Consider the following 12,693-nt stretch of genomic DNA (forward strand, 5'->3'; position numbering starts at 1 on the left):
AAAGCTGTTTTCCTGGGCACTGCCTTAATCCATCAGGAGGTTTTATCAGGGTTGTAGAGGCACATCTTTGGCTTGATCCTGCCTCAAGACTGAATTCTAGTTACCATTTGTAGCTCAAGACCTTCTCTGTTTTTATTAAGCATCTGCTTCTTCCAGCCTTACAAATCGCTGACTTTCTGAACTCCTTTAATCCTGATTATAAACCAATCAGTTCTTTTCTGAATTCATCCTTTTCATGTAATTATTTGTCACATCCGGCCAACAGCAACCAACACACTGTTTTCCCAGTCCATTTTCCTGTTAGAGCTGTGAGTTCTCTATCTTCTGAGATAAATAGGTGATAGTCTCACCGAGAATGTCACCACTGCTGTCCTGTTAGCCTCCTGTACCCGTTTCCTTGCTCGTTTTCACCAGCTCCTAAGCCTTTGCCATATATTTGAGTTTTCTGGATGAGGCAGCACCCACTTCTGGATTCCATCTGTATCAGCTAGGAGAGGCCAGGTTATGCATGATGCTACAGTACTAACCAACACAAGGTCTCAGAGGTTTTAAAAACACACTCTGTGTAAAATTAAATGAAAAAGAAAGAGAAAATCCACTGCACCGTGCGTAGCCTGTAAATCATTTTCGTTACTCCAGGACCCGGGTGGATAGCAGTGACAGCAGTTGTCATCTTGAAGATTGGTGGCCCCTGTGGCAGAGGGAAAAGAGATCTAGAGGGTCTCATGGGTTAGAAAATATTCTGTCCTTCTGCACGCCACTTCTACTCAGCACGCCACTTCTACTCAGGAGACGCTACCTTCCCGCAGTAGTCACATGGCCCCACCCAACGGCAGGGGAGGGGGCGGGGTCAGGGTCAGGGTCAGGGTCAGGACCTGCAGTCCGGCCTCGAGCCCAGAAGGCTGAGAGCCCAGAGGTCTTTGGGAAGAACACATTCATTATGACCACAGAGGATTTCCCCTCAATTATTTTTCTCTGTCTTCCTGCTTTTTGTTTAATTCCTAGCTTTTGCTGGTTAATTGAATTTTACTATCTCTCCTCCCTTGCTTAATTTGAGATAATTATGTGAGTAAGTTTAATGGTATTTGTAGTAGTTTAGATTAGTTCCATGGATCAGAAGTTTTGGCACATGCAAAATAAGGCTAAGTAGAATTAAAAGCCACTGAGATCTTCCTACTTAAAATATGAGGTGTGAAATTTTGATATGTGCAAAATATGTGGTTATAGGGACAACCAAGTTTAAGTTATTTTGGAGTGTCATTTACCAGAATAGAAATAGACCATGAGCCGTGGAGTCAGGCAGGCCTGGGTCAAGCACTGCTTCCGTCATTTAAGAGATATGTAATCTTAGACAAATTATTTAGCCTCTTAGAGGCATAATTTCCTCATTTATAAATACAAACAAGTACAAATACATTTACAGATGTCAAGTAAAACATGGCGGCATTTATCACCAAGGCTTTCTGAAATTCCACTGAAATGAAAGTAAAATCACTTTTTAATTTTTTAATTTTTAATTTTTTTTAAAGATTTTGTTTATTTGTCAGAGAGAGAGAGCACAAGCAGGGGGAGCGGCAGGCAGAGGGAGAAGCAGACTCCCTGCTGAGCAGGGAGCCTGATGCAGGGCTCGATCCCAGGACCCCAGGATCATGACCTGAGCCGAAGGCAGATGCTTAACCTACTGAGCCACCCAGGCGTCCCTATTTTTAAATTTTTTTTAAATTTTTTATTTATTTTTTGTAAGCGGGGGGGGCAGGTAGTGGGGGGGAGGGCAGGAGGGGGAGAGAGAGAGAGAATCCCAAGCAGGCTCCACGCAAAGCACGGAGCCCGACACAGGGCTCGATCTCATGACCCGAGCCAAAATCAAGAATTGGACACTCAGGGCGCCTGGGTGGCTCAGTTGGTTAAGCGACTGCCTTTGGCTCAGGTCATGATCCTGGAGTCCCGGAATCGAGTCCCACATCAGGCTCCCTGCTCAGCAGGGAGTTTGCTTCTCCCTCTGACCCTCCTCCCTCTCATGCTCTCTCTCATTCTCTCTCGCAAAAAAAAAAAAAAAAAAGAATTGGACACTCAACCGACTGAGCCACACAGGCATCCCCAAATCACTTTTTTTTTTTTTTTTTTGAGAGAGAGAGAATGAGAGACAGAGAGCATGAGAGGGAGGAGGGTCAGAGGGAGGAGCAGACTCCCTGCCGAGCAGGGAGCCCGTCGCGGGACTCGATCCCGGGACTCCAGGATCATGACCTGAGCCGAAGGCAGTCACTTAACCAACTGAGCCACCCAGGCGTCCCCCCAAATCACTTTTTTTAAAAGAACAAATCCATAAGGACAGAGAAAACAGAAGATAGTAACAGAGGAATGACAGAGTAGTTGTGGACCACATAGTAGAGTCATCATAATGTAAGAATAAATACTGATTTAAGAAAAAGCTATGATAGAACTCTGTTGGGAGGCTGGAGGGAGGATTGTGAGCAATAAGGTAAGAAAAACTATAGTGGGAGACAAGTAGTAACATCTTAAAATGAAAAAAATCAAGAAATAGAAATATAATCATGTTTAGAAATATGGAAGGAGGGGCGCCTGGGTGGCTCAGTCGGTTAAGCGTCTGCCTTCGGCTCAGGTCATGATCCCAGGGTCCTGGGATCGAGCCCTGCATCGGGCTCCCTGCTCAGCGGGGAGCCTGCTTCTCCCTCTCCCTCTGCCTGCCACTCCCCCTGCTTGTGCTCTCTTTCTCTCTCTCTGCCAAATAAATAAATAAAAATCTTAAAAAAAAAAAAATATGGAAGGAAATGCTGGGGAGGAGGAGCTAATGTAGTTGAACATTTTTGTTTCCAGGCTACGGGATCAGATAGGATGGAGTCGGCAGAGGGCTATTCTTTTTGTTAGAAACCTTGCCGTGTATGTGACTTGGACAAACGATGTGTGCTTTTCTTTTTTTAGTGATCACTTCGATAAAAAATCAAAAATGAGTTTAAAAACCACCCCCAGAGTCTTGTGGTGGCTGTTAAATAGGAATAAGGAGAAGCACCTTTGCCTGCTGGTGCACATGGCAGGCCCTCAGCGAATGCTAGTTTCCTTCCGTCAGCTAGACGGGGTATGTGCTTGCAGTGACAGTCGTATGACTCAGGGATGAGGTGGGTGGTTAAATAGCAATGTGAGCTGTGTCACAAAGCAATTTAGGCGCCCTTCTCTCTCTCTCTCTTTTTTTTTAATGGATGGTTTCATTTTTCTTGGAACCATATCAACCTGATGGTTACTGTTTCTTAGAATTTATTGGACTTCTGTGCAACTGACACATGAAAAATTCCCCGGCTCTCGAGTGGATTTAGTGAGCTGCGCATGGAACAAACTTAAAAATACTTAGCAACTTTGAAATTACTCTGATGAATCTGAAACCAGTAATATCTATAATAATATCCCTACCGAGATTATACATTATTTAAGGCCACGGACATTTTCTGTCTCTTCTGTCTCTTCTTACGTCAACTAGCTGTTTTATTTCCCTGGTCCACAGTGCCTAGCTCACAGCCAGCTTTGTTCTTTGAGCCCTAACTGTGGTGGATGGTAGTGACTGATGTTGAAAACAAAGCCAGCCAGCAGAAAGCTCTTGTGTGTTTCACCTAGGACGCCTGTTTATATGACAAGACTATGAACTCCCTGTGGACAGAGACCATATATTCTGTCATATCAGCGTGTCCTGTAGCATCTAGCACAATGAATGCCATGCAGTAGTACATACTCATTTTGTCATCAGATACGTACTGAACACCTAAGTGCTTGGCACTGTGCTAACCTGTAAGGATCCTCAGGGCACTGGACAGGTAGATTCCTGCTGCTATCTCAGAATGTACATTCTAACAAAATTGTGTTGAATTTAGTAAACCAGTAGCCCAGTGAAATAATGGCCCACACCGAACCATTTAAGCAGCATAAAGAATTGCCTCTGTAAAGAGCTGAATCATTTTCAGCTGTGTTGTATGATGTATGTGCATGCTGTGAGAAGGAAATCATGGTATCTGACCTTTTTTTCCTCTCTGCTTTTCTTTGTAGATAAGATGCTCCAAGTCAATTGCAGCTCCCTTCAGAAGAAAAGTCACTAGCGCTCTGCTCTTGCCATAATACCAAACCTTCTGACTTACGCTTCGGTGCTGCCACACTGGAAGAATTGCACACAGGCTCCAGGAATACCTTTTTTTTTTTTTTTTTTTTTGAGTGATTCTTTGTGGATGGAAAAAGATTTGAGTCTTAATAATTACCCTGTTTTAAAGCTATTTCTCTACAGTCTGATCTGCGTTCTGCATCGGGCCGCTCCCCCATGAGCCACGCAGCCAGCTCTCGCCAGGAGCGGGTGGAAAGCTGCGCTGTGCATGCAGCAGGGATGGCCCAAGAAGATAGCCGTCGGGCTCCAGTGCCATCTGCCTTTTATCATGGTGCCAACCAAGAACTTGACCTGTCCACCAAAGTGTACAAAAGGGAATCGGGAAGTCCTTATTCTGTGTTAGTGGACCCCAAGATGAGCAAGCCCCATCTCCACGAAGCCGAGGAACAGCCGTATTTCAGGGAGCCAAGGGCAGTGTCTGACGTGCATGCTGTTAAGGAAGACCGGGAGAATTCTGATGACACGGAGGAGGAGGAGGAGGAGGAGGTTTCTTACAAAAGGGAGCAGATCATAGTGGAGGTAAACCTTAATAACCAAACGTTAAATGTATCTAAAGGGGAAAAGGGTGTCTCTTCTCAGTCCAAAGAGACTCCTGTTCTTAAGACAAGCAGCGAGGAGGAGGAGGAGGAGAGTGAGGAAGAGGCCACGGATGACAGCAATGACTATGGAGAGAACAGAAGGCAGAAGAAGAAGGAGAAGACAGCGGAGAAGGCCAGCGTCACACACAGGAGAACCAGGAGAGCCAGCTCCGTGGCCACGGCCACCACTTCCCCAACTCCCAGGACGACAAGAGGGCGTAGGAAGAGCGTAGAGCCGCCTAAGCGTAAGAAGCGGGCTGCCAAGGAGCCCAAAGCGCCGGTCCAGAAAGCTAAGTGTGAAGAGAAAGAGACTCTGACCTGTGAGAAGTGCCCCAGGGTGTTTAATACTCGCTGGTACCTGGAGAAGCACATGAACGTTACTCACAGGCGCATGCAGATTTGTGATAAGTGTGGCAAGAAGTTTGTCCTGGAAAGTGAGCTGTCCCTTCACCAGCAAACAGACTGTGAAAAAAATATCCAGGTAGGTTTCACCACCGAGAGGGCACACTTTCCAGGATAGCACCTGGCTGTTCAGACTCACCTGGTATCTGCCCAAGAGAATAAATACAGTAGAGGCTGAAGGGACAGTTTTCACCGATGTATCTTTTTAAAAGCTCCTGCTTTGGTCTTTTCAAAACCCGGGCTTAACCTTTTCTTTCAAAAGCATTACACTTACCTGACGCTGGACTAGTGGGAACGCAGGTACACTGACTGGAAGGGGTAATCTGTTGTAGGTGACTGATTGCCCAGGAGGTAAAGTCAACACCGACTTTGCACTGAGATTCACTGTTGTGAGACGTGTAACATATAATTCATTCTGGCATCTTCTCTGTCAAGGTGGGAGATACTGAGTGAAGGTCAGGAATAGAGAGAGGTCCCCTTCTAGGTTTGGAAGGATGCCAGATTCTAGTGCAGCTGATGGGGACAAAAACCATAATGCCTCAGACCGGTGAAAATGGAAGATCTCCAGGAGTGAGTTTGCTTTTACCAGTGGAGAGATGACAACATTAAATTTATCAAGAGGCTGAGCCCATGGGAATATGCAGACTTTAAACAGAGGCTGAGCTGGTTGAAAATGTTGCCCACCTGGTGGTGGGGTTACGTAATGCTACATTATTAAGGTAACAGAATGTGGTTTTCAAACCAGGCTGATGTCTTGAAAGGACTATATTGTGACAGGTTAAGAGGTATGCTAATTATATTATGTCAAGTGAATTATATTATGTTGAGCTGTATTGGTTTGTACCTGTGAATGCATATTAATGAATATTCATAAAAGGTAAGTCTATTACTGTCTCCATCAGATATGTAAAATACAAATGTGTCGTGCCATATTTAAGTCAAACTTCTTTTGAAAAATGCAACTGTTTTGTTTTGGTTTGTTTCTTGGAGTGCGCTTGATCTGAAGTGCTTCTTTTTCACTTCACCTCTCGCTTTTAATCAACAACTGAGATCATTGCTTTACTTTAAAGAGATTTTTTAAATATAAACTATGTTTGCCAAAAATTCATTGCTTTTTGGTTCATCAGTTGTGACTTGGTCTCTTACACGCTTGGTAATAAAAGAAGGCTGAGTCGTGGCGCCCAGACCCTCCGGTAACTACCACTGGCCTTGCTTGGTTATGAGTTGGTTGTGACAGTTCAGGCCGAGGGGAGTGTGATGCAGTGCTGCACCCTAGGGGTCAGACGTGGGTTCTCTGATGACTCATTGCTGAAAGGTATATCTATTGATGTCCATAAAGTTGTGGGGCTTTTTGTTTGTTTGGGTTTTTTTTACTTAAATTTGCTTTATTAAGTTACAGAAAGAAAACATTTAATACATCCTCATTCTGTGACTTTCCTCACTGTTGCTCACCATAAGGCACTTCAGCTTGCATTCAGGTTTTGTGGATTCTGCCGAAAGAGCTCTCTTTACATTCCTGAAGAATACTGCTTTGTTCATACATATAAATCCTCATGATCCTGGCGGCCTAGTAACGAGTAAAAATTGAAACCCTGCCCTGCACAGTGGCTTGTAGGGGTAGGTCTGTCCTTCTCTCTAGCGGGTCCAACCAGAGGCTTATTTATTTTTTTCACTCTTCTCAGAGTCCTTGTTTCCTGAAGTGACTGTAATGTTCAGAGATTTTTATTTCCAGTGAATAGCTAACTTGTTCCCTTAAATGTCTCCGAGTCGGTGGTTACCCAGAACTTTCTAGTATTGTTTTGCTTTAACCAGAAGCACTTTATTCTGATACACTTTAGGCCTGATATTCCAGACTATTACTGATTCATAATACAAGGAACTAGGCACTGTTGCGTGTGTTTCCTGTAGACCTGTGTACCAGAGATCTGGGGCTGGCTACCAGGGAAAGGGAAGATGATACTGGTGGCTTAGAAGGGACATGTCCCATAGAATAAATTAGATATGGGAAAATATAATAAAATCTCAATAATTTGTGTTAATGAAAGCTTCAGATGCCTTCTTTAAGGTACAGAAACATTGTTATACTTCCACAGATCTATAACTGTTAATATGTGTTTTATCTCATTTTTATTTATGCTCATTTAAAATTAGTTTGTATTCCCTGGTAAATACCTGTTAACTGCTTAGTGACCTATGTGTAGGAGGCAGCTGCTCTTGGTAATCCATTTATTTTTCAAAACTTGGTTCTTCTCCATTGGTACTATACTGATTAAAAGCAGTCAAGTCTTTTCAATTAGCAGAACTTTCCATGTCTCTTTGTCTTACTTTTTGCCATTGTTTTCGTACTCCCAGAGCATCTCTAAAAGATGCATCTTGAAAAATAGAACATACAGATGTTGGTGTTGGCATCTGGACTCCTCGGAGGCCTGGCATTTGTTTGTTTGGATTCTGGCCTTGTGCCATGAATCTCTAGCATGCCCGTTTCATCAGCCAGTAGGCAGCTACGGCTTTCTGCAAGCCCCTGTAAATAAAGATTATTTCTATTTATCCTGCTCAGTGTGTTTCCTGTAACAAATCATTCAAGAAACTCTGGTCCCTTCATGAGCACATCAAGATCGTCCATGGATATGCAGAAAAGAAGTTTTCCTGTGAAATTTGTGAGAAGAAATTCTATACCATGGCTCATGTGCGGAAACACATGGTTGGTAAGTTTCTTCTGCTTTTTCTCTCATGCCTATGCTTTGTCCTTGTTCTTTGGTGTGTTTTACGCTTCAGATGGGGCAGGATCCGAGGAAGGGCCTTCCTTTAATCCATTCTGACTTGTCGAAACTAACTGCAGCATGTCCTCAGCAAGCATCACCGACTGGCCCGGGACAGGTTCCCTTCCAACCTTGTGATTTCTGTTTCTCTTCAGAACGTTGCTCTTAAGACCTCACAAATTAAAGTGTAGAAAGTCCAGATGGCATGAGTTCCGCGCAGTCCCGGCAAAGGACATGAGTCTCTCCCGGCTTGAGCTTTTCGGTGGGCTTATTTTGAGTACAGTGCATTCTGTGTTGCAGCACACACGAAAGACATGCCATTTACATGCGAAACCTGTGGAAAGTCGTTCAAACGCAGCATGTCCCTCAAGGTGCACTCCTTGCAGCATTCCGGAGAGAAGCCCTTCAGATGCGAGGTAAGGAGCGCGCTGCCCCCCAGGCCCCGGCCCAGGGACGAGCTTTTGTGTTCGTGGTGAACAGTGAGGGAGAGGTGTGCAAGGTACAGGCCAGAGGCCCTCCAGATACACGCTCTGAGCTCTGAGCTCTGAGCGAGCGCCCCGCGTCAGCTCACGGCCAGATGGAGAAAGGTCATCTTAACCCTCTCAGACTAGGTTGAGCCCGGGAATAACGCACGATGAGTTATTTGTCTTCCCTCAGTAATCCAGAGAAGTTGGGGGTAACTTCGGTGCTAATTATTCGAGAAAATTCCCCTTTTATGAATAACTGAGCCATAGAAATATAGCAGAGCCAAACAGTTGACGCAGCAGGTCCTATTTTAGGTGTGAAAAAGAAACCTAATCTCAGAGACTTTGTAGGGTGGGCTCAAGTAAAGCTCCTATGCCTGGCATTCAAAAATCTCCACTGTGTCCAATGCAGAACTGTGACGAAAGGTTTCAGTACAAGTACCAGCTACGTTCCCACATGAGCATCCACATTGGGCACAAACAGTTCATGTGCCAGTGGTGTGGCAAGGATTTCAACATGAAGCAGTACTTCGACGAGCACATGAAAACACACACTGGTAAGAATTTCTTGGGAAAAGTACAGATATGTCTCAAGCACTTGTTGATGATCACCTGTGAGTCTGTTTATGTAAAAACCGAAAGCACGAATTTGCATTCTAAGGGCAAATTCTACTTGAATTATTTCACCTGGCATATAAAAATACAGATTTATTAGCCTGAAAAGTTGGGCTTTCATCACTCCGCTCATTTAAAAAAAGGATTATTTGTGAGTGCCTTTTAACTGTGGGTCCCTTCAAGATGCTGGATTCTTCGCTTAGGGCACAGGAGCTCCTAAAATTGTATGCGGCTTGCTTTGTGTATGTGCACTGTGCACAATATGTGTGATATTTTTTAAGGGAAGGTCTTCTGGACCTTTCAAAACTGAAGGACACTGACTGCTTTAAATAGAATACCCTCTCAGTGTGCTTAAAGTTTGATCGGATTGGATTTCCCCAAAATTACCACTTTTCAGGAACAACTCCCATCAGATGAAGTTAAATCATATTTTAACCATTTTGTGTTTGCAGAGGTTTTTGCTTCCTAGCATGGATGTGAATCTTGTAAGCATTTGACTACCCAGCTTGCAGGGAACTGGCTGAAGTAGCTAGCTCCTCCTGTAAACACTGCATCATTGTATCTCAGCCTTAACTTGGTATTCTGGGGTTAGCTAGTCTTTGTACAAATTGAACAGTATGAACCATTTTTTGGATTTCAGCATAAAATCTAATCATAGGATTCTACATTCTGTTTGTCCATAGACTAGCAGAACTAGAAAGAACCACTTGCTTTAGCCCCTTGCTCTTTTTTGTTCAACCAGAGGTGAAGAAACTCTGCCATGGCTGGATCGCTTTAGTTCCCAATTTTCTGTTGAAGTCCAGAGAAAAATGCCTGCCCAGTGGGCTTCCTCCCCATTCAGAGCAGAGCACCCTCCGATTTTAAGGATTAGTCTAGATGAAGAGTCAGGAGAAGAGTTTACTTAGATAAATTGCCCCTTAAAGGGTAATGAGAACTTTGAAGCCTAAGTGGATGGACAGCAGGATATAGCAGAGTAATTAACAAATTCTCCTCTTCTAATTTGGTGGCTTTTGGACAGGCTCTTAGTTCCGAGTCGCTTTTAGGATTCAGTTTTTTGTTGTAAAGCAGGAAGCTGTGGAACTAGATAGAAAATAAGCTTTTTTGAAGGCAGAAGTTGTGTCACTCTCACACACGATGCTTGGGACATGGTGGCCCCAGAGATGTTGGCCACGCCGCATCATTTACTGGAAGGAACCGGGAGCCCCTAACACCTCTGCACTGCCCTGCCCTCCTCTTCCCTGCACCTCTCCTGGGCGTCTTTCTCCCGGTTCCCTCTTCTCACCTCCTCCTGCCTTCCCCTTTGTCCTTCTTCCTGTAGACCTGAAATGTCCATAATACGAAACCAGAGTATATATTTTGTGACTGTCATGTTTGTTGAAAAAATTTTATGTTAAATATTCTTCTTTGGCCAAATAGGCAAGCTCAACATTTCCTATTTCTTCCAAAGAAATACAGCCACCCAATAGCCTTCTCATTAAAAGAGTAGTACATACTTACTAAAAAGAATATGAGAAAATGTGAAAGTTAATAACAAAACTGATCATCACTGAAACCTTACTGTCAATATTTTGGCATACATTTTTTAAAAATTCTTTAGTTTCTTAATACACATATAGATAGATACTATAAAAAGTGTTTATGTATTCATGTATATAGACGTAAAACAAAAATTGGGTCTTTATTATAACTGGCTCTTCCTTTTGACTGTATTATGTCATTAACAGCAATATCATTTTTAAAATTTTTTATTGTTATGTTAATCACCATACATTACGTCATTAGTTTTTGATGTAGTGTTCCATGATTCATTGTTTGTGCATAACACCCCGTGCTCCATGCATAACGTGCCCTCTTTAATACCCATCACCAGGCTAACCCATCCTCCCACCCTGCTCCCCTCTAGAACCCTCAGTTTGTTTTTCAGAGTCCATCGTCTCTCATGGTTCGTCTCCCCCTCTGATTTCCCCCCCTTCGTTCTTCCCCTCCTGCTATCTTCTTCTTTTTTTTCTTAACATATATTGCATTATTGGTTTCAGAGGTACAGATCTGTGATTCAACAGTCTTGCACAATTCACAGCGCTCACCATAGCACATACCCTCCCCAGTGTCTATCACCCAGCCACCCCATCCCTCCCACCCCACCGCCCACTCCAGCAACCCTCAGTTTGTTTCCTGAGATTAAGAATTCCTCATATCAGTGAGGTCATATGATACATGTCTTTCCCTGATTGACTTATTTCGCTCAGCATAACACCCTCCAGTTCCATCCACGTCATTGCAAAGGGCAAGATTTCATTTTTTTTTGGATGGCTGCATAATATTCCATCATATATATATACCACATCTTCTTTATCCATTCATCTGCCGATGGACATCTTGGCTCTTTCCACAGTTTGGCTACTGTGAACATTGCTGCTATAAACATTGGGGTGCACATACCCCTTCGGATCCCTACATTTGTATCTTTGGGGTAAATACCCAGGAGTGCAATTGCTGGATCGTATGGTAGCTCTATTTTCAACTTTTTGAGGAACCTCCATACTGTTTTCCAAAGTGGTAACAGCAATATCATTTTAATGGTTGTATAATATTCCTTCTGGTAAATTTGCTGTAATAATACCCATCATTTATTATGCACATATATGCCGGGCACTATCTTAAGTGCTTTACCTACATTACCTCATACAATCAGTGTAACTTCTACAATAGTCCTATAAAGTAAAGGATGTTGTTTCCATTTTATACAGCCATTTCCCTACTGGACTTAGATGATTTCTGTTTCCAATTTTTCTACTGTTATAAATAATACTGTGATAAACAGCTTTGTGGTTAACACATCCATGATTATTCACTTAGGATAAATTCCTGGAAATGGGATTATTAGGGCAAAGAGATGTGCACATTTTTAAGACTTGGTGGTATGTATTGCAAAATAGCCATCCACATACACTCTTACTAGCTGTGCATGAAAATACCCATCTTCCCAACCCTTTCCAATGCTAAATAAAACCCTGGCTGATTTGATAGGTGGAAAATGGTTTCTTATTGTATTAATTTGCATTTAATCATTGCTAAGTGAGATTGGACATTTTTTCATGCACTTATTGAGGGTCAGTATATTTTCCTTCCTGAATTGCTTGTGTCTTTTTTGTATTCATCTTGCCATTGCAGTGTTTGACTTTTTTTTATTGTTTCTAATACTTCTTTATATATATTTACATATCCTGGACCTCGTTTCATGCCAATATTAAAGTACTTTCCCCTGGTTTGTCATCTGCCTTTTAATATTGCTTGTAATAGGGTGCCTGGGTGGCTTAGTTGGTTGAGCAACTGCCTTCGGCTCAGGTCATGATCCTGGAGTCCCTGGATCGAGTCCCGCATCGGGCTCCCTGCTTGGCGGAGAGTCTGCTTCATCCTCTGACCCTCCCCCCTCTCATGTGCTCTCTCTCTCTCATTCTCTCTCTCTCAAATAAATAAATAAAATCTTGGGACGCCTGGGTGGCTCAGTCGGTTAAGCGTCTGCCTTCGGCTCAGGTCGTAATGCCAGGATCCTGGGATCGAGTCCCGCATCGGGCTCCTTACTCAGCGGGGAGCCTGCTTCTCCCTCTGCCTGCCGCTCGCCCTGCTTGTGCTCGCTCTCTCACTCTCACTCTGACAAAAAAATAAAATATAAATAAATAAATAAATAAATAAATAAATAAATAAATAAATAAATA

At 43.2% G+C, this 12,693-nt stretch overlaps 1 protein-coding gene across 1 annotated transcript in view; it reads left to right on the forward strand.

Moving 5' to 3' along the window:
- The window catches only part of ZNF652 (zinc finger protein 652), a 59,126-nt gene that overhangs the window by 36,652 nt on the left and 9,781 nt on the right, over positions 1-12,693 (forward strand). The window contains exons 2-5 of the mRNA XM_035026900.1: positions 4,051-5,218; positions 7,697-7,844; positions 8,199-8,314; positions 8,775-8,919. Of these exons, the coding sequence (XP_034882791.1) occupies positions 4,316-5,218; positions 7,697-7,844; positions 8,199-8,314; positions 8,775-8,919 (1,312 nt within the window). The 5' untranslated portion in view covers positions 4,051-4,315. The remainder of the gene's footprint in view (positions 1-4,050; positions 5,219-7,696; positions 7,845-8,198; positions 8,315-8,774; positions 8,920-12,693) is intronic.

This window comes from Mirounga leonina, unplaced genomic scaffold (assembly GCF_011800145.1).
Source record: "Mirounga leonina isolate KUSES-001 unplaced genomic scaffold, KU_Mleo_1.0 Mir_200, whole genome shotgun sequence".
NCBI lineage: Eukaryota > Metazoa > Chordata > Mammalia > Carnivora > Phocidae > Mirounga > Mirounga leonina.